The 18,192-nt window shown below is 49.8% G+C and overlaps 1 protein-coding gene across 6 annotated transcripts in view; it reads left to right on the top strand.

Moving 5' to 3' along the window:
* The window catches only part of LPIN3 (lipin 3), a 97,702-nt gene extending 81,096 nt beyond the window's left edge, over window positions 1–16,606 (top strand). For all 6 annotated transcript variants that reach the window (XM_030211173.1, XM_030211170.1, XM_030211171.1 and 3 more), the window contains exons 16-20: window positions 4,298–4,384; window positions 6,667–6,819; window positions 11,939–12,053; window positions 14,008–14,108; window positions 15,673–16,606. In XM_030211173.1, coding sequence (XP_030067033.1) covers window positions 4,298–4,384; window positions 6,667–6,819; window positions 11,939–12,053; window positions 14,008–14,108; window positions 15,673–15,826 — 610 coding nt within the window. In that variant the 3' untranslated portion in view covers window positions 15,827–16,606. The remainder of the gene's footprint in view (window positions 1–4,297; window positions 4,385–6,666; window positions 6,820–11,938; window positions 12,054–14,007; window positions 14,109–15,672) is intronic.
* The last annotated feature ends 1,586 nt before the right edge of the window (window positions 16,607–18,192 follow it).

Here is an 18,192-nt window from a genome sequence, read left to right as displayed (position 1 = left end):
AATAGATACTATTGGAGATTCTACATGGAATGTTGCTACTATTGGAGATTCTACATGGAATGTTGCTATTCCACTAGCAACATTCCATGTAGAAGGCTGCGCAGGCTTCTGTTTCTGTGAGTCTGACGTCCTGCACGTATGTGCAGGACGTCAGACTCACAGAAACAGAAGCCTGCGCGGCCACATTGGTGATCTGCAAGGGCTGACTTCTACATGGAATGTTGCTAGTGGACATTCCATGTAGAATCTCAAATAGTAGCAACAGTGGAGGAGTGGCCTAGTGGTTAGGGTGGTGGACTTTGGTCCTGAGGAACTGAGTTCAATTCCCACTTCAGGCACAGGCAGCTCCTTGTGACTCTGGGCAAGTCACTTAACCCTCCATTGCCCCATGTAAGCCGCATTGAGCCTGCCATGAGTGGGAAAACACGGGGTACAAAAAAAAAAAGTGTTTTTTTCTTCAAATGCACGCTGCTTGAAACCTAATGTCAGCGCCAGAAGTGTGCGTATGTTAATGTGCACAGCGTGTGCAGAATTCTCCAGTGCGCGTGCTAATCTGTGCCCTGAAGATCAGCACAAATAGTATTTAAATCGGTGGCGTAGCTATGTGGAGCCACGGGGGCCTGGGCCCCCGTAGATTTGGCCCTGGACCCCCCTGCCGACGACCCTCTCGACTCCCCCTCCCGCCACCAACCCTTTCCCTCCGCCGCGTGGCTGGCTGATCTGCAAGGCTTTGTTCTGTTTCTGTAAGTAACAGAACGAAGCTTTCGCGGGAAGAAGAGGACCTCAGCTGGCGGGGATTGGGGTCCCCCGCCAGCAAAGATAGGCGACAATGATGGCGGCGGGGGAGGGTCGTCGGCAGGAGGGGGGATCGAGAGGGTCATCGGCATGGGTCATCAAAGTTGTTGTTGTTGGTGGTGGCGGCGGCGGGGGGAGGGGGTCAGCAATGGCTGGGGGATCGGCGGCGCCGGGGGGGGCGCTAAAATGTGCCCCCTCACCTCAGGCTCGGGACCCCCCCTCCCGCTGAAGTCTGGCTACGCCCCTGATTTAAATGCATTGAAATGAATCAGGGTGACTGTAGATTCAATACAGAAACTAACGCTGGTCTTAATGCTGAAAACACAAGGGTTGGGGTTTTGAGGAGAGGATTTCTTCTGCGTTCTTCACTTTAAATTGCTGTTTTTTTTTTTTTGCTTCTTTTGAAAGCCTGTAGTGATGATAGTGAGAAAAGAACATGTCTGTGAGCCCAAGAAAAGCTGGGGGGGGGGGGGGGGGGTTAGGGTTGGCATTGGCGCCTGTTTTCTGCACTTTGATGTGTGTCTGTTAGGGGATTTACGGATCCTTTTACTAAGCCACGGTAAAAAGTGGCCTGTGGTAGTGTAGGCACTTGAATTGGGCGTTCGCCGGGCCAGTTTTTACCACAGCTACAAAAAATGGTTTTTTTTTAATGGAATGGGAAAAGGGCCTGCGGTCAAAATGAAGCCAGCGCATGGCCAAAACCGGCCTGAGTCCTTAATGCCACCCATTGATCTAGCGGTAAAGGCTCATACGCTACACGCACAGTGACTGGTTGGCGCAAGCCAAGTGCCAATTACTGCCGGAACCAGCGTGTGTAGGAGGAAATCTGAAATTACCGCCAAGAGGATGTGCTGGCCTGGTGTTAGCCTCATTTAGATGTGCGCTGCACATGTGTAGAGCAGGGCTGCCGAGAGGATTGAGCCGGGCCCGGGGCAAGGCCGCTCCCGGGGCCCCCGCCGCTGCTGCCCCCCCAATCGCTACTACTGTCGCCTCCCTCTCCTGCTCCCAGGCTGCCAGCACCGCAGTCCCCAGTCTCCACCTGCCTACCCTCAGCTCCGTCGACAGCCCCCTTTTGTCTGGCAGCGCCTCACCTCTGTGTGAAAGCGGCAGATCGCCTCTCCTCGGGCCTTCCCTCACTGTGCCCCACCCTCGCGGAAATAGGAAGTTACATCAGATGAGGGCGGGACACAGTGAGGGAAGTCCTGAGGTGATCTGCCTCTTTCACACAGACGCGAGGCGCTGCGCTGCCAATTAGAGATTTTTTTTTTTAAATGCAGGGGGCCCAGTGGCAGACAGAAGGGGGCTGTCGACGGAGCTGAGGGTAGGCAGGTGGAGACAGGGGACTGTGGCGCCGGCAGCCTGGGAGCAGGAGAAGGAGAGAGACCCCGGTGCCGGGGAATTTTGTCCCCCCTGCCCCCCCTCTCGGTGGCCCTGGTGTAGAGCTTACCACAGCTTAGTAAAAGGGTCCCTTAAACTGCAAACATTTTGGGGCTTATATTTCATGGAGCAGAGGAAGGGTGCCAATGTGCTCTTGCAATTTCCATTTTGCATGGCATAAGCACATAGGAGTTTCACGGTAAGCTCAGCTCTTGTGCGTATGCGTCAGTATGTTCTTCCCCCTTGCTTTTGCTTTACTAGCGCACATAAAATTTGCATCCCCCTGTCTGGCCTTCTCTAAGCCAGTGGCAAAGACTGTTGGAAATGTTATGGTCCAAAAAAACAGAAGAACAAAACTCCACACCCTGCAAAGCAATACAAAAAATGGTACAGGTGACAAGAATGTTTGATACACAAATGTCCTTTGCTTCCAAAACAATCCAGTGACTCAATCCAGTGACTTGACACGAGCTGTGTTTTGGCTAAAAAGCCTGCCTTAGGAATCTTCAAAGTATATACACATATAAAGCTAGATTCTCTATATCCTGCCTAAAAAACTGGCGCCGAAAAACGTAAGCCTGAATTTAAGCGTACTTTATAGAATATGCCTACATTTTGGCGTGGTTTATAGAATATGCTGATCGCTCACCCGTGCAACTAAATTTAGTCACGGGCATTTACGCCAAGTAAAATTTGCCTAAATTAGTCGTGTACCGGGTGTATTTTATAACAGCGCACATAGATTTTAGAAACGCCCACAACCTGCCCATGGCTACACCCCCTTTTCAGCTATGCACTTTAGAATGTACGTGCATCACTTTACAGAATATGCTTAGACAGTTGAGCATGTAAATTGTAAGTAATGACAATTAGTGTCAATAATTGCTTATTAATTGACAAATATCAGTGCTGATTGGTTTGTTAGCTGATTAATTTGCACGCGCAAATCCAGAAGATGACCGGATTTGTGTGCGCAACTTAAGTCGCATTATATAGAATCCAATGGATTATGTGGTACCCAATGAACCGTCAACAGGGATGTCTTCGGTAAACAGGAACAAATCTTCCAATGCAACTTTCCACTTTCAAACAATTAGCAGTGAGCTGATGGATGCATTTGAAGCACAACGCTATAATTACTGTGAGTGCACACCAGGGGCGTATCTGAAAGTCGGCGGTAGCAGGGGCTGAAGCCAGAGTGAGGGGGCACATTATAGCCCCATCCCAGCTGCCGCCGCCACCATTTCCGACCCCCCCCCCCCCCCCGCCGCCGTGGGTATCTTTGCTGGTGGGGGACCCCAACCCCCACAGCCGAGGTCCGCTTCCTCCTGCCGCTGAGAGGTTTTTTAAGTTCTTAATCGGGATTCGTCCTCCGTCACTCTGTGCTGCTGTTCAAAGAAGCTGCTAGCTGAATGCAGTTTCGGACTGAGTCTGACGTCGCTGCTGCACTTTGTACGTGCAGGACGTCAGACTCATGTACAACGTGCAGCAGCGACGTCAGACTCAGTCCGAAACTGCATTCAGTTAGCAGCTTCTTTGAACAGCAGCACAGAGTGACGGAGGACAAATCCCGATGAACTTAAAAAACCTCGCAGCGGCAGGAGGAAGCAGACCTCGGCTGGTGGGGGTTGGGGTCCCCCGCCAGCAAAGGTACCCACGGCGGCAGTAGGGGGGTCCAGGGCGAAATCTGTGGGGGCCCAGGCCCCTGTGGCCCCACGCAGATACGCCCCTGGTGCACACCGCCGAGGGATTAATAATTCTTTGTTCTTGTTTATTGAAGACCTTCCTATTGACTGTACATTCGGAACCACGTTATGCGTGTATATACTTTGAAGACTCCTGAGCCAGGCTTTTTAGCAGAAACACGGCCTGTGTCGAGTCACTGTATTGACTCACTGGATTGTTTTGGAAGAAATCTATTAAAGGACATTTGTGTATTAGACTTTCTGTCACCTTCACAGTTTTATTGCATTGGAAATTTTATGGTGCCGTTTAAAAGACTAACCTTCTGGTTTCTCTCCCCTAGTAGGAAAATGACGTGGAACAATTCTACTAATTCTTTTTGTTATATTGACATAAACTCCATTTATTGTTCATATACTTAACTTCTCTGTTATTCATTTAGGTCAGATGCATTGGGACATATCTTGCCTCATCTAGGGAAAGACTGGACACACCAGGGCATTGCCACGCTCTATCACAAAATCCACACGTACGTATAAGGGAGAATGACCAGCAGCTATGCCCAGATGATCGAAAGCCCCACGCTGTTCCAAACAGCGCTCTAAAAATAGCACTGGACCAGCACGGGGCTTTACCACCCCCTTTGATCAGAGGCGAAAAGCCCAGACCTGTCAAACACCAGCGCTGGAGGTCCTTGGGACCACGAGACCCCAAACAGCAAGGCCCTGGTGGCCTAGTGCTCCCACCGAACCCTCACCTCAAGCCAGCGACACGGGGCTAGAGATCCAGCAGACCTCCAGTCCCCTCAACCCCCCCCCCCCCCCCCCCGACACAAGTTCACCACAGACTGAATAGGGAGTTATCATCAAAGCATTGAAATATCTCTAAGTTATATACACAGGTGGTGGGCCTCTTTCAATGGAAAGGAAGCTTTCAGAATAAGGGGTCATAGGATGATGGTGAAAGGGGATTTACTCAAGATGATGGCAGATAAAGACCTGAACGGTCTATCCAGTCTGCCCGACAGTCACATTTATTATTAATCCATGATTAAACCAATAATGAATAAGGTAATAAAATATGTATACTTGATCCCGATCTTTCTATGCTATTCAGGACAAAGTCTGTAGAAGTCCGCCCAGTCCTGGCCTTACATCTCAATTACTGAAGTTGTCAAATATAATGTAATGAAAAGATTTATTTACACAAAGGGTTGTGGATATGTGGAACTGCCTCTTAACAATGATGACTGACAAGAACTATATCTGAATTCAAAAAAGCATGGGACAAGCACAGAGGATCTCTGAGAGAGAAGAAGGGTTGTAGACCTTAGTCATTGGTGTGGGTTGGCAGACTGGATAGGCTATAGGGCCTTTATCGGCCATCAAAGTTGTTTATAGCTACTTACACTCTCAGTAAAATGTCATTGATTTGTATCATTAAAAGTTAATCATATTGGATTTTGATCAGCTCTCAATTATTGGCCATTACTGGCGCCTCTACTACTACTACTACTACTACTTAACATTTCTAGAGCGCTACTAGGGTTACGCAGCGCTGTAGAAATTAACAAAGTAGGACGGTCCCGCTCAAAGGAGCTTACAATCTAAAGGACGAAATGTCAAGTTGGGGCAGTCTAGATTTCCTGAGTAAAGGTGTAGTGGTTAGGTGCCGAAGGCGACATTGAAGAGGTGGGCTTTGAGCAAGGATTTGAAGATGGGCAGGGAGGGGGCCTGACGTGTGGGCTCAGGGAGTTTGTTCCAAGCATGGGGTGAGGCGAGGCAGAAAGGGCGGACACTGGAGCTGGCGGTGGTGGAGAAGGGTACTGAAAGGAGGGATTTGTCTTGAGAGCGGAGGTTATGGGTAGGAATGTAAGGGGAGATGAGGGTAGAGAGGTAAGGAGGGGCTGCAGATCGAGTGCATTCGTAGGTTAGTAGGAGAAGCTTGAACTGTATGCGGTATCTGATTGGAAGCCAGTGAAGTGACTTGAGGAGAGGGGTGATATGAGTATGTCGGTCAAGGCGGAAGATAAGACGTGCAGCAGAGTTCTGAATGGACTGAAGGGGGGATAGATGGCTAAGTGGTAGGCCAGTGAGGAGTAGGTTGCAGTAGTCAAAGCGAGAGGTAATGAGAGAGTGGATGAGAGTTTAGGTGATGTGCTCAGAGAGGAAGGGGCGAATGTTGCTAATGTTATACAGGAAGAAGCGACAGGTCTTGGCTATCTGCTGGATATGCGCAGAGGAGAGGGAGGAGTCGAAGATGACACCGAGGTTGCGGGCAGATGAGACGGGGACGATGAGGGTGTTATCAACTGAGATAGAGAGTAAAGGGAGAGGAAAAGTGGGCTTGGGTGGGAAGACAATAAGTTCAGTCTTGGCCATATTCAGGTTCAGGTGGCGGTTGGACATCCAGGCAGCAATGTCGGATAAGCAGACCGATACTTTGGCCTGGGTTTCCGCAGTGATGTCTGGTGTGGAAAGGTAGAGCTGGGTGTCGTCAGCATAAAGATGATAGTGGAAACCATGAGATGAGATCAGGGAGCCCAGAGAAGAGGTGTAGATTGAAAAAAGAAGGGGTCCAAGGACAGATCCCTGAGGAACTCCAACAGAGAGCGGGATAGGGGTGGAGGACGAACCATGAGAGTGTACTCTGAAGGTACGATGGGAGAGATAAGAGGAGAACTAGGAGAGGACAGAGCCCTGGAACCCTCTATTTCTTAGTCAAATTGTACTTTGCATAGCCTATAATTCATGGGAAACAGTTCCTATACGGAGTGTCAGGGTGATGCTTTCTTCCTTACGTGTCTTTCAGAAATGGGTACAAATTCCTTTACTGTTCGGCCAGGGCTATTGGCTTGGCAGAACTCACCAAGGGTTACCTGCACTGGGTGAACGATCGAGGCTGCGAACTTCCCAAGGGCCCCATCTTACTAGCCCCTAGCAGCCTGTTCTCAGCTCTACACAGGTAATGAATGTTTTTTATGATGTCTATCATGAATATTCTCAATGATTCTTACTTAAAGAATATAATAATCTCTATTTATTTGTTGCATTTGTATCCCACATTTTCCCACCTATTTGCAGGCTCAATGTGGCTTACATAGTGCCGTAGAGGCGTTTGCCAGTACTGTTGTTAGCAGATACAAAGTTATATTGTGTTCAGATGAGGTGAGGTCGAAGGAGTGAAGATTATAGGTTGTGCAGTACGATCATTATTTATTTATTTATTGCATTTGTATCCCACATTTTCCCACCTATTTGCAGGCTCAATGTGGCTTACATAGTACCATAATGGCGTTTGCCCAGTCGGTGGATAACAAATACAAAGTTGTATAGTGATCGTATGAGCTATAAGTGGAGGGTTGGAATGGATGAAGATTGCGTGATGTCCTGTTCGATCATAGTCATGCTGTGTTGGTAGGTGGAGAGGGTTACGTGGGGTCGTTGGGGTAGGCCTTTTTGAAGAGCTGAGTTTTGAGTGATTTCCTGAAGTGTAAGTGGTCATGGATTGTTCTCACAGCATTTGGGAGTCCGATTCCATAGTTGTGCGCTTATGTTGGATAAGCTGGATGCGTAAGTTATTTTGTATCTTAGTCCTTTACAGTTTGGATAGTGTAGGTTTAGGTATGATCGTGATGATCTGATTCTGTTTCTGGTTGGTAAGTCTACTAGGTCTGTCATGTATCCAGGTACTATGCCGTAGATAATTTTGTGTACCAGGGTGCAGATTTTCAAGATGGTCCGTTCTTTGATTGGGAGCCAATGCAGCTTTTCTCATAGGGGTTTGGCACTTTCGAATCGTGTTTTGCCATATATCAGTCTGGCTGCTGTATTTTGGGCGGTCTGGAGTTTTCTTGTGAGTTGTGCTTTGCATCCCGCATAGATTCCGTTACAGTAATCTGCATGGCTTAGGACCATTGATTGTATTATAGGTACGGGCAGTGGAGGAGTGGCCTAGTGGTTAGGATGGTGGACTGCAGTACTGGGGAACTGAGTTCGAGTCCCACTTCAGGCACAGGCAGCTCCTTGTGACTCTGGGCAAGTCACTTAACCCTTCATTGCCCCATGTAAGCCGCATTGAGCCTGCCATGAGTGGGAAAGCACGGGGTACAAATGTAACAAAAATAGATACTATTGGAGATTCTACATGGAATGTTGCTATTCCACTAGCAACATTCCATGTAGAAGGCTGCGCAGGCTTCTGTTTCTGTGAGTCTGACGTCCTGCACGTCAGACTCACAGAAGCAGAAGCCTGCGCGGCCACATTGGTGATCTGCAAGGGCCGACTTCTAGTGGAATAGCAACATTCCATGTAGAATCTCCAATAGTAGCAACAGTGGAGGAGTGGCCTAGTGGTTAGGGTGGTGGACTTTGATCCTGAGGAACTGAGTTGGATTCCCACTTCAGGCAAAGGCAGCTCCTTGTGACTCTGGGCAAGTCACTTAACCCTCCATTGCCCCCATGTAAGCCGCATTGAGCCTGCCATGAGTGGGAAAGCGCAGGGTACAAATGTAACAAAAAAAAAAAAAATTAGGTTTCAAAAAGTTTCTCTCGGGACAAAAGGTTTTATTCGTTTGAATTTCCACATAGCATAGAACATTTTCTTTATTACTGTATTTACTTGATATACGAAGCTCTGGGAAATTGCTTCCTTTTTTTCAGACAGGCCTCCATTTACACCAACCAAAACGTGGTGTAAATCACAGCGTGTAGATGTAGGCGCACTGGGCCATATTCTATAACTAGGTGTGCAAATTTCAGAACGCCCACGAAATGCCCATTTCCCCACCCATAACCGTGCCCCTCTTTGCCTGCGTGCATTAAAGGTCTGGGGCACATCGTTACAGAATACACTTAGTGACTTGTGCGCCTAAATTCTAATCAGTGCCAATTAGTGCTAATTATTGCTTGTTAAGTGCTGTTATCAGTGCTCATTGGTTTAAGCTTGTTAAGTTACCCGCATTGTTATAGAATCTGCACTGATTTTGGTGCAGATCGCTAGGTGCTTTACAGTGGCGTAGGAAGGGCGGGGGTTGCGGTCCGCCCCGGGTGCACGCTGCTGGAGGATGCAGAGAGCAGCTGCGCGCCTGTCGGCTCCACTGGTTCCCTGCTCCCTCTGCCCCGGAAGAGGTTACTTCCTGTTCCGGGGCAGAGGGAGCAGGGAGCCAGTGGAGGCGACAGATGCGCGACTGCTCTCTGCGCCCTCCAGCAGCCAAGAATGCACCCGGGGAGGGGGGAGTCATTGCGCTGGGGGGGGGGGGGCTTGATGCGCCGGGGAGGGGGGTGTCATTGTGCCGTGGGGGGTGTTGTGCTGCACCCTGGGGGGACGGATGCCACTACACCTGGGGGGATGGGGGTGCGCAGCGGCGATCCACCCCGGATGGCAGCCGACCTAGGATCACCACTGGTGCTTTATATTGAATCTGGGGGTTAGTTTGTAACTGCAAACAAAGGGGGGTACTCATGCATAGAGCACTGGGGGGGGGGCATGAACGTGTGTCCAACTTATATACGTAACCTATGAATACTATAAATTCTTCACGGACAGTTAGGATCCTCAGTCCCACTGTTAGAGACTTCATCACACAATGCGTGCCAATTGTCATAACTTTGCATGTAGAATACCATCAGAGAAATAGAAGGAGATGCATTTCCTCCTATCCTGTGCAAAATACAAAGAGAGTACGTGCCAGGGAGGCCAGAGAGCACCCCATGCCTGCCAGAAACTGAAGAAGGTGTAGCCTGGTAGTGGGCTTCGGGGGTCCCCTCCCAAATTTCTGCCCCCTAACACCAGCTCTGGCAAGATGTACATTCCAAATTTGACATTTTCTAACCACAAAATAGAAAATAAAATGATTTTGTACCTTTTTCTTGTCTGGTCATTTTATTTTTCAAATCGGGTTGATCCCAGTTTCTGGTTTCTGCTTCCCTCTGTCTTCTCTTCTCACTCACCAGGGTCTCCTGTCCATTTGACAATTCTTCTCTCTGTAAGTCTGACATCCATCTCCCGTTTCTGTTTACTTATCTTCCCCCATGCTCAGCATCTGCTTTCTCTGTGTCTCTATATTTTCCTGTCTAGCATCTCCCCTGTGTTCATATCCCCACATTTTTCATTATCCCTCTATATCCCTATCCTCTCCCCTGTGTCCAGCATCACCACTCAGTGTCCCTATGCCCTCTGTGTCCAGCATCCCCTCTCTGTCTTCATATAGCCCCCTTCCGGCCGATATTCAAAACCATTTAACTGGCCAGAAATGGCATCTGGCTGGTTAAATGGTACTTTTAACCAGCTATCCACCGATATTCCAAACAAGAGTTGTCTTAAAGATATAGAAATAAATAGGGGGGAAAATGTTGAGCTCAAATATCAGGGTTCAATATGCCATTTACATAGCAAAGCACTGATTTTTACTCCTATAAATATCATCCATGCTTATAACACTTGGCTCCAATAAACACTTGGCTACAGATCACCCAATAATCATGTCTTTATGTTCAATCGGGCCACTGGTGCCACTCCAACATTTGGGGCTTCATCAGGAACCAACTTTGAACTGAGCACATGGAAGACATGGCCAACTAATCTAATCTAATCTAGTTCTTATATTAGTAAGTCTCTCGAGTTCTGTGCGTATCACAAAACGAGAGCCAGGCATACCTGTAAAATATATAAATTGAACCTACTGCATTACAATGTTTACAATCAATAATATCCCAGGTTTAAGACAAATATTTCTTAAAACAGCCATGTTTTTAAGACTTTCCGAAATAGAAAATATTGTTAAATTGCCTAATAATTAAAGGCAATACATTCAATATTTTAACTCCTACGAAAGAGAAAGACGACTCAAAACTTCATAAACCTAATTGCTTTAGCAGAAGGTAAAGGTAATATCAAAAATAAAATTAAACTCATTTGCAAACCATGGCCCCCCCCCCTTGATTAACTTTTATGTCTGTAGGGTTCCCCCATCCCCACTCAACAGTTATGATCACATCGATGCCACCACTTAAAACCATCCTGTAAAAATGCAAAAAAGTGTACAGGATGCACTTAGATTTCTTTCAGTTTGTCACAACCAGGGGCATAGCTACGTGGGGCCACGGGGGCATGGGCCCCCACAGATTATGCCCTGGCCCCCTCTACATTTGAGCCCCCCCCCGCTACTGCCCACCCCCCGCCGCAGCATCATCAGGTACCTTGTTTGCTGGCGGGGGTCCCAAATCCCTGCCAGCCGAAGAGTCTTCTTCAGCGCCGGTCGACTCCGGCGCCATCGTTGTGTGATCATCTGGATTGGGGACTCCCGCCAGCAAACAAGGTACCTGATGCGGCGGGGCAGGGGGCGGGCGGGGTTTGTGGTGGCGGTGGGTCCAAAGTGGTGGTGGGGGGGGGTCGGCGGCGGGGGTTGGCGGCTAAACAGTGCCCCCTACCTTGGGCTCTGGCCCCCCCTCCCGCCAAGGTCTGGCTACACCCCTGGACTCACAACCTACTGTTTTGCTTTGACTGCAGTTGCTGTTTGTGATTCCTGAGAAGCAGGGCCGCCCAAGGCAGCAGCCTACTCTGCCTAATGGTTACACTGTCCCTGAGTAGACATAAATTTGTGGACATGAATTTGCACGTTACTGTGGCTGGTTCTCGGTGCCTGGTTTAGAAAGGTACATAGACTACTATGTCGCTTTTCTAAAATAACCCATCTTTTTGGACATTTCACCTAGACGCCCTGTTTTAAATAAAATGACATCCCTAATGCACAGTTCGGGGCTGTCTCCTTGCCTGGCAGCAGACACAATTCGATGGTACAGGTGGATGGATCTGGTTTTATTGTTGTGGGTTTATCCTTGGAATCCATGAGTTTTCACAGCTGGTCCTGCCTGCCCTGCCTGAGTTCTGCTGACAGGCCTACATCTATCCCGGAGCAGGTGTTGTGTTGTAGACATTTAAGAGTTCTTTGCGACCATTTTTGGCTTTCTGGAGAAATCCCAGCTTGAAATCAGATAGCAACAGCAGAGGAGCTTCTGTGCCAGTGTCCTGGATGGAATGGCCTCACCCTGAACAGCTGTCCTTTACCCCCCTCATGTTACAGGGAAGTAATTGAGAAGAAGCCAGAGGTGTTTAAAATTGCTTGCTTGACAGACATCAAGAACCTGTTCGGTCCGCAGCCACAGCCCTTCTATGCTGCCTTTGGGAATAGAAAAAACGTAAGTGTCCTTCCCATAGCCAGCTGTGCTATATTATCTTCGCCAACTCAGACTGCTCTTTAATTCAGACGATGGGGATCTTGTTTTCAGCATTTTGGAATGTCATAGTTTTTCTTTGGGGTTTATATTGTTAAATCTGTACTCTTGTGTCAATATTCCCAATAGATTTTTCAAGGTTTGATTTTTGTGAATTGTTGCTCCCTGTTGTGAGGGAGTCTATAAGATGCTGCACCTCTCCCAAGGGGGAAGTGACATGGGAGAGGTGGAGCCAGGAGGGCATGGTCCAGGAAGTATATAAGCTGAGGCCGTAACTAGGTTAAGGAGGCCCAGAGGGAAGCAGCGACACCCCATGACATGTCTATATCACTTATGTATGAACTGCTACAGTCAGGAAGGCCAAGCTCCACTGGGAACCGTGCAGATGTTGAATTTTGACCTGAGTAATTGCTAGAGACTTCCCTGATAACTTTGAGGATCCAGGCCAAGGACAAGTAAAGTGATCTGCTGGACAGAGATAGGGTTACCATATGTCCGGTTTTACCCGGACATGTCCTCTTTTTGAGGACATGGCCGGGCAACCGGGCGGGTTTTGCCAGACTGCCCGTTTGTCCACGTGGAGACTCGTGGATTAGAGAGGTGCCCCTGGAGCGGTCGGCTGAAAGAGCGGGGCTGGGGAATGGGGTAGGGTGGAAGATTGGGCCCCCTTATGACCTATGCAGGAACTCCTCCCTGCCCAGGACGAGGGGCTGCAGATGTAAGCGGCCGTGAAGCCCAAAACCAAGCGGGAAAGACTCCAAAGGAACTTCTGTTCTTCTCTCCCTGCTTGCTGCCCCTGGATATCGGCAACCTGGAAAGTTCCCCCACCTCTTGCCCTCTTGCCAACATTCTCCTCAGGAGAACCCACTTGCAACCAGCCTGTGTGATGACAATACACGTGGCTTCCATGCGTGTATGAAAGTCATATGTAGTGCATGCTGTTCTGAGCATGTGCCGAGCAGCCAGGCTTAGCGATTGGCCATTCTGCACATGCAGAGCTTAGTGACTGGTTGAGAGTTCGCTATTCTTACAATTTTTTTTGTGCATCGCTCCCTATTTCCACCCTGCTTTACAGGGACTTTTGTGTATCGGGCCCTAAGTATATATTTGAGAGACCTTGAAATAAAGCAGCTTAGTTAAGGTTAGGGTTATCATATGTCTGGATTTACCCGGACATGTCCGGGCAACCGGACGGGTTTTGCAAATCTGCCCGTTTGTCCGGATTTCCTATAGGACGGCCCGCCCGCCAGCCTGCCTGTTTGTCCAGAAATCCGGACAAACAGGCAGATTGCTAGCCTCCCCTCCCCTTACTAGTGCCCTGGTGGTCTAGTGACCTCTTCCGCCTTCGGGACAGGAAAGAGCCCCCTCTTTCCTGCCTGAAGCGCTGCCCTGCATGCAACCTTCCTGTTGCTGATCCTCTGAGCCGATTCAAAATGGCCGCTGAGAGTTGACATGACCTTGCAAGACTTCAACTCTCAGCGGCCATTTTGACTCGGCGCTGAGGATCAGCAACAGGAAGGTTGCATGCAGGGCAGCGCTTCAGGCAGGAAAGAGGGGGCTCTTTCCTGACCCGAAGAGGTCACTAGACCACCATGGCAGTTGTAACGTGAAGGGGGTGACGGGGAGGGGACGCAACGGGGTATGTGACAGGAGGAGGGAAAAATGTGACAGGGGGCGGAGTGAAGGTGTGGCAGGGGGCTTGGTGGGGTATGAAAGGGGCGGGGCGGGTGTGTGATGGGGCGGGGCATGTGTCCTCCTTTTTGGGGGACAAAATATGGTAACCCTAGTCAAGGTTGTATTTATGAGGGCAGACAGGGGTTGAACCCAGGTCTCCTGCTTCTCAGCTTATTATTCTGGCCACACCCTCAGTCTTCTGTGTTTGATTTTCCTCCCCTACCCCTCTTTCTTCCCTGAACAGGATGTTTATGCCTACAAGCATGTGGGGCTGCCAGAATCTCGAATATTCACTGTGAATCCCAAAGGAGAACTCATCCAGGAGCTCACCAAGACTAAGTCTTCGTAAGTCTGGGCAATCTAGGGATGGTCATGGAGGCTGTAGACATCCCTCCCGATGTTCAAAAGCATTTAACCGGCCAGGATCGGCACTGGCCAGTTAAATGCCCCATAACCAGCTATCTGCGAATTTTCAGTGGGACATGGCCGGTATGACCTGCTGAAAATTCACAAGTAGCAGCTAGCCAGTTATATCGTGTGATATGACCAGCTATCTGCCGATTTTCAGTGCAAGTTTGGCGGCCATATTTGACCGCGAGAACACCAGGCCTATATTTGGCTGGCTCAGACTTAACCAGTTAGCAGTGAATATCGGCTTGACCGGTTAAGTTCGAACCAGCCAAAAATAAACCGGATGTTCAACGCCGGTCACTGAAAACGGTGCGGCATTGAATATCCGGGCTCAACACTGACCGCGGGAGTTGCCCGAACTAACTCCCGCGGTCTGAATATTGGGCCCATAGTCCTTTAGCTGCTATGCCACTGGGAGTTTATACGGCACTGCAGAAAGGAAGCTAAAGTTGTTGGTATCTTGGTGGGTATTGGCAGGGCGCTGCTGTGAGTTGTATCCAAATATTTAATTTTTTGTGGGGGGGGACTTACTCCTATTTTGTATGTGCACTCTTACAACAGTGGAATAGCTAGGACTGAATGGACTCCTGGCAAAGAAATTAGGATGTTGCCCATGATAGTGGAGGTGGAGGGATCTCATCAGAGCTGCAGACGGAGTAGAGGATACGGTGTGGGGGATATGTATGGAAACTGAGAGCTGGCTGGAGCCGGCTGTGTGCGGGTGGATATTAAGGACAGGGTTAGTGTGTGAGTGGGGGTATGGGGGTGGGGCATGTGGAGTGTGTAGGGAGATCTGGTGTCTGCTGTGGGTGCAATTCTAAGATAAGGGAGGGGGGGGGGGCTTGTGTATGTCAGAGGTGTGTGTGTGGGTGAATGTATGAGAGTCTGTACACATGGGCTACCAGCTGTAGATGAAATGTCCAGGGCAGGGGTACAGAAGGGGTTGTGAGAAAGGGTAAGTGTGTTGTGTGTCAGGAATTGAGGAAAGGGGTCTGGGCTACGGAAGGTGTCTGGGGCAGTGGTGTGAGAATGGGGTGTCTGAGATGGATGTCCAGGGAAGTTCTCAGGGATGCAGTGGAGAGTTCAGATGAACAGCCTACCTCCCAAAATGGGCAGTTAAAACCTTTCAGTCTGGGGCTCGGACAGGAAGTCAGTGTGGCTATGTGCCAGGAGAGCTGTCAAACTGCCTGTACTCCCTTTATGCATTCCCCAATGTGTCTAAGCACCACATCTCCTGCTACTACTCATGGAATGAGCTGCCAGCTTTCATGGATGTTCTCAGGAGGTGGCACTACAGGGCAGCAGGAGATGAAATGCTTAAGCTGCCTAGCTGCATCAGGGACTGGAGGCAGCACAGCATCACTGCTGACTGCTTCACCGATCTCCCAGCAAACCACCATTGCCCCTCAAATATTGATCCCAGAAATGCAGTCCACTCTGGAGGGAATAGAGGAAATACCACCTTTCTTCCTTTTTGATCTCTCTGTTCCCCTTGCAGGTACAGCAGGCTGAGTGAGCTGGTAGAGCTGATCTTCCCCCCTGTACCTCAGACATCCACATCCTCCTTGCTCTGCCCAGAGTACAGCAGTTTTCCTTTCTGGCGGGATCCAGTTCGCAAAGTTTCTTTAGAGGAAATGGTAGACACGTTCTAGAGACAGGATGGAAGCACAAGCAGCAGGCACTGGGACAGTAAGGACGTTTGGTCACATAAGACGCTGATGCTTATCCCTTCCTATGGCCTTTCTACATAGTTACATCGTGAGAAGGTCCAGGCCGAATATCCTGAATTAACAAAAACGGGGAGCGTTCAGTTTTTTTGCAAGAAAAACTCACCCACGATGGATCATTGTATGAAAAATAATGTACTTCGTTGTGAACTGTGGGTTTTGGTTAGATGGCTTAGTCTGGCTGTTTTCTTTTTTGTAGTGTAAAGATTCTCAAGCATTGTGGAGACTCATTTCTGGAAAGCACTATCAGGAGACAATGGTTATTAATGGAGACAACCCACCCCTCCCCCATTGCACTCTACCACGCTGCCGCTTCCTCTTCCAGGATTAAGAGAACCGCTAAGAACTTCTGAAGCGACTTCCATATTTTCTAGGGGATTGAAAAGAAGGAATGAGCTCCAGGACCAATAGCAAAAGCAGCCTGCCAGTCACAGTCCAGAGTCCCTGTCAACCGAGCAGCCAAGGCACGCTGCCTGACTTCAGGAACATCTGGTTTAATTACTTTGCCTTTCCACAAAGTATTTCATCCTCAATAAAGAAGTTATAACTTCAAGAACAGCACAGAAAGATGGCCAGATCGGAAGGGACGGATTTCAGAAGTGGGTTTCTGTGCATAGTTCTTGATAAAACCATCTGACCTCCCTATCTCCTGCCTTATCAGGATCTTTAAACTTAGTTTACATCAGGGGCGTATCTGGACTCTGGCGGTAGGGGGGGCCAGAGCCAGAGGGAGGGGGCACATTTTAGCCCCCCCCCGGCGCTACCGATCCCCCCCCCGCCATTTCCGGACCCCCCCCCCGCCACTGCCAGACCCCCCCTTGCCACCAATGACACTCTCCACCCCCTCCCCCGCTGCTGTCACTTACCTTTGCTGGCGGGGGACCCCAACCCCCCCCCCCCCAGCCGAGGTCCTCTCTTCCATGCAGGCTGCAAGTTGCAATGCTTCCTGTTCTTCTGAGTCTGACGTCCTGCACGTACAACGCGCAGGACGTCAGACTGAGTTCCAAATTCTGAGTCTGACGTCAGACTCAGAAGAACAGGAAGCGTTGCAACTTGCATCCTGCACGGAAGAGAGGACTTCGGCTGGCGGGGGCTTGGGGTTGGTGGCGGGCGGGCGGGAGGTGGAGAGGGTCGGTGGTAGGGGGGTCCAGGGCGAAATCTGCGGGGGCCCAGGCCCCTGTGGCCCCACGCAGATACGCCCCTGGTTTACATGTAAGGCCAGTTCTTTCTTTTTCCCTTGTCTACACTGCAGGATATGGTAGCCACAGCCTCTAGGTTAATAATTACAGATTGTGGCATCACCCTTTCTTCGTACCTAGAAAGTGTCCTGGCTCCTAGACAGATAACAAGAGTCACAGAATAAGTCGGTCACTTTCCGTTTGCCTGTTTACCTCCCAGTGGCGTTCCTAGGGGCGCTGACACCCGGGGCGGATCACCGATGCGCCCTGCCCCCCCCCCCCCGGAACAGTGCGACCCCCCCCCCGGTGAAATAACCCTCCGGGTGCAGCGACCCCCCGGCGAAAGAACCCCCCCCCGGGTGCACGCCGCTGGGGGGGGGGGGGGGGTGCCGCGCGCCTGACGGCTCTTCGTTTCCATGCTCCCTCTGCCCCGGAACAGGAACAGAGGGAGCATGAAAACGAAGAGCTGACAGGCACGTGGCACCCCCCCCCCCCCAGCGGCGTGCACCCGGGGCGGACCGCCCCCACCGCCCCCCCCCCCCCTTGGTACGCCACTGTTACCTCCTCGATTCAGACAGATTTTTAAATGTATGCAAAAGCCGTGAGAAGAGATGGCTCCTGATAGTCTCATTCACTGAAATATCCCAAACGTCTGACATCAACCATAGCTGTTCATGTCATCGTACTGTGCGGGAATAAAGAGATATTTTTAAAAGACTGTCGTTGTTTATCCACTTAAATCCATCTGGGTTAGCTGATAATTTACTGTGTCTGATACGCTGTTAACCACAGGAAGTGTAGAAGGCCGGCAGGCTCTGTCATGGGCCTGATGCTCAAAAGCTAACGCGGGCAGTAGAGGCGATTATAGCAACAGACTAGCTCTGGCGTTAGCGAGCATGGAATGCTCGACGGCTCTAGCGCAGGAGACAACACGCATGCCAAATATCAGCGCAAGTAGCATACAAATGTAGTCAAACGGATGTTAATGAGATCATTTCCTATTCCCTAAGGGCGTCTTTTACTAAGGAGCGCTCACGTTTTTAGCGTGTGCTAATATTGTTGGCGCGCTAAACATTAGAGACGACCATAGGAATGCATTGGCGTCTCTAACGT

Source organism: Microcaecilia unicolor, chromosome 8 (assembly GCF_901765095.1).
Source record: "Microcaecilia unicolor chromosome 8, aMicUni1.1, whole genome shotgun sequence".
Taxonomy (NCBI): domain Eukaryota; kingdom Metazoa; phylum Chordata; class Amphibia; order Gymnophiona; family Siphonopidae; genus Microcaecilia; species Microcaecilia unicolor.
Note: the sequence above shows the minus strand (reverse complement) of the source record. Positions and strands in the feature narration are given on the sequence as shown.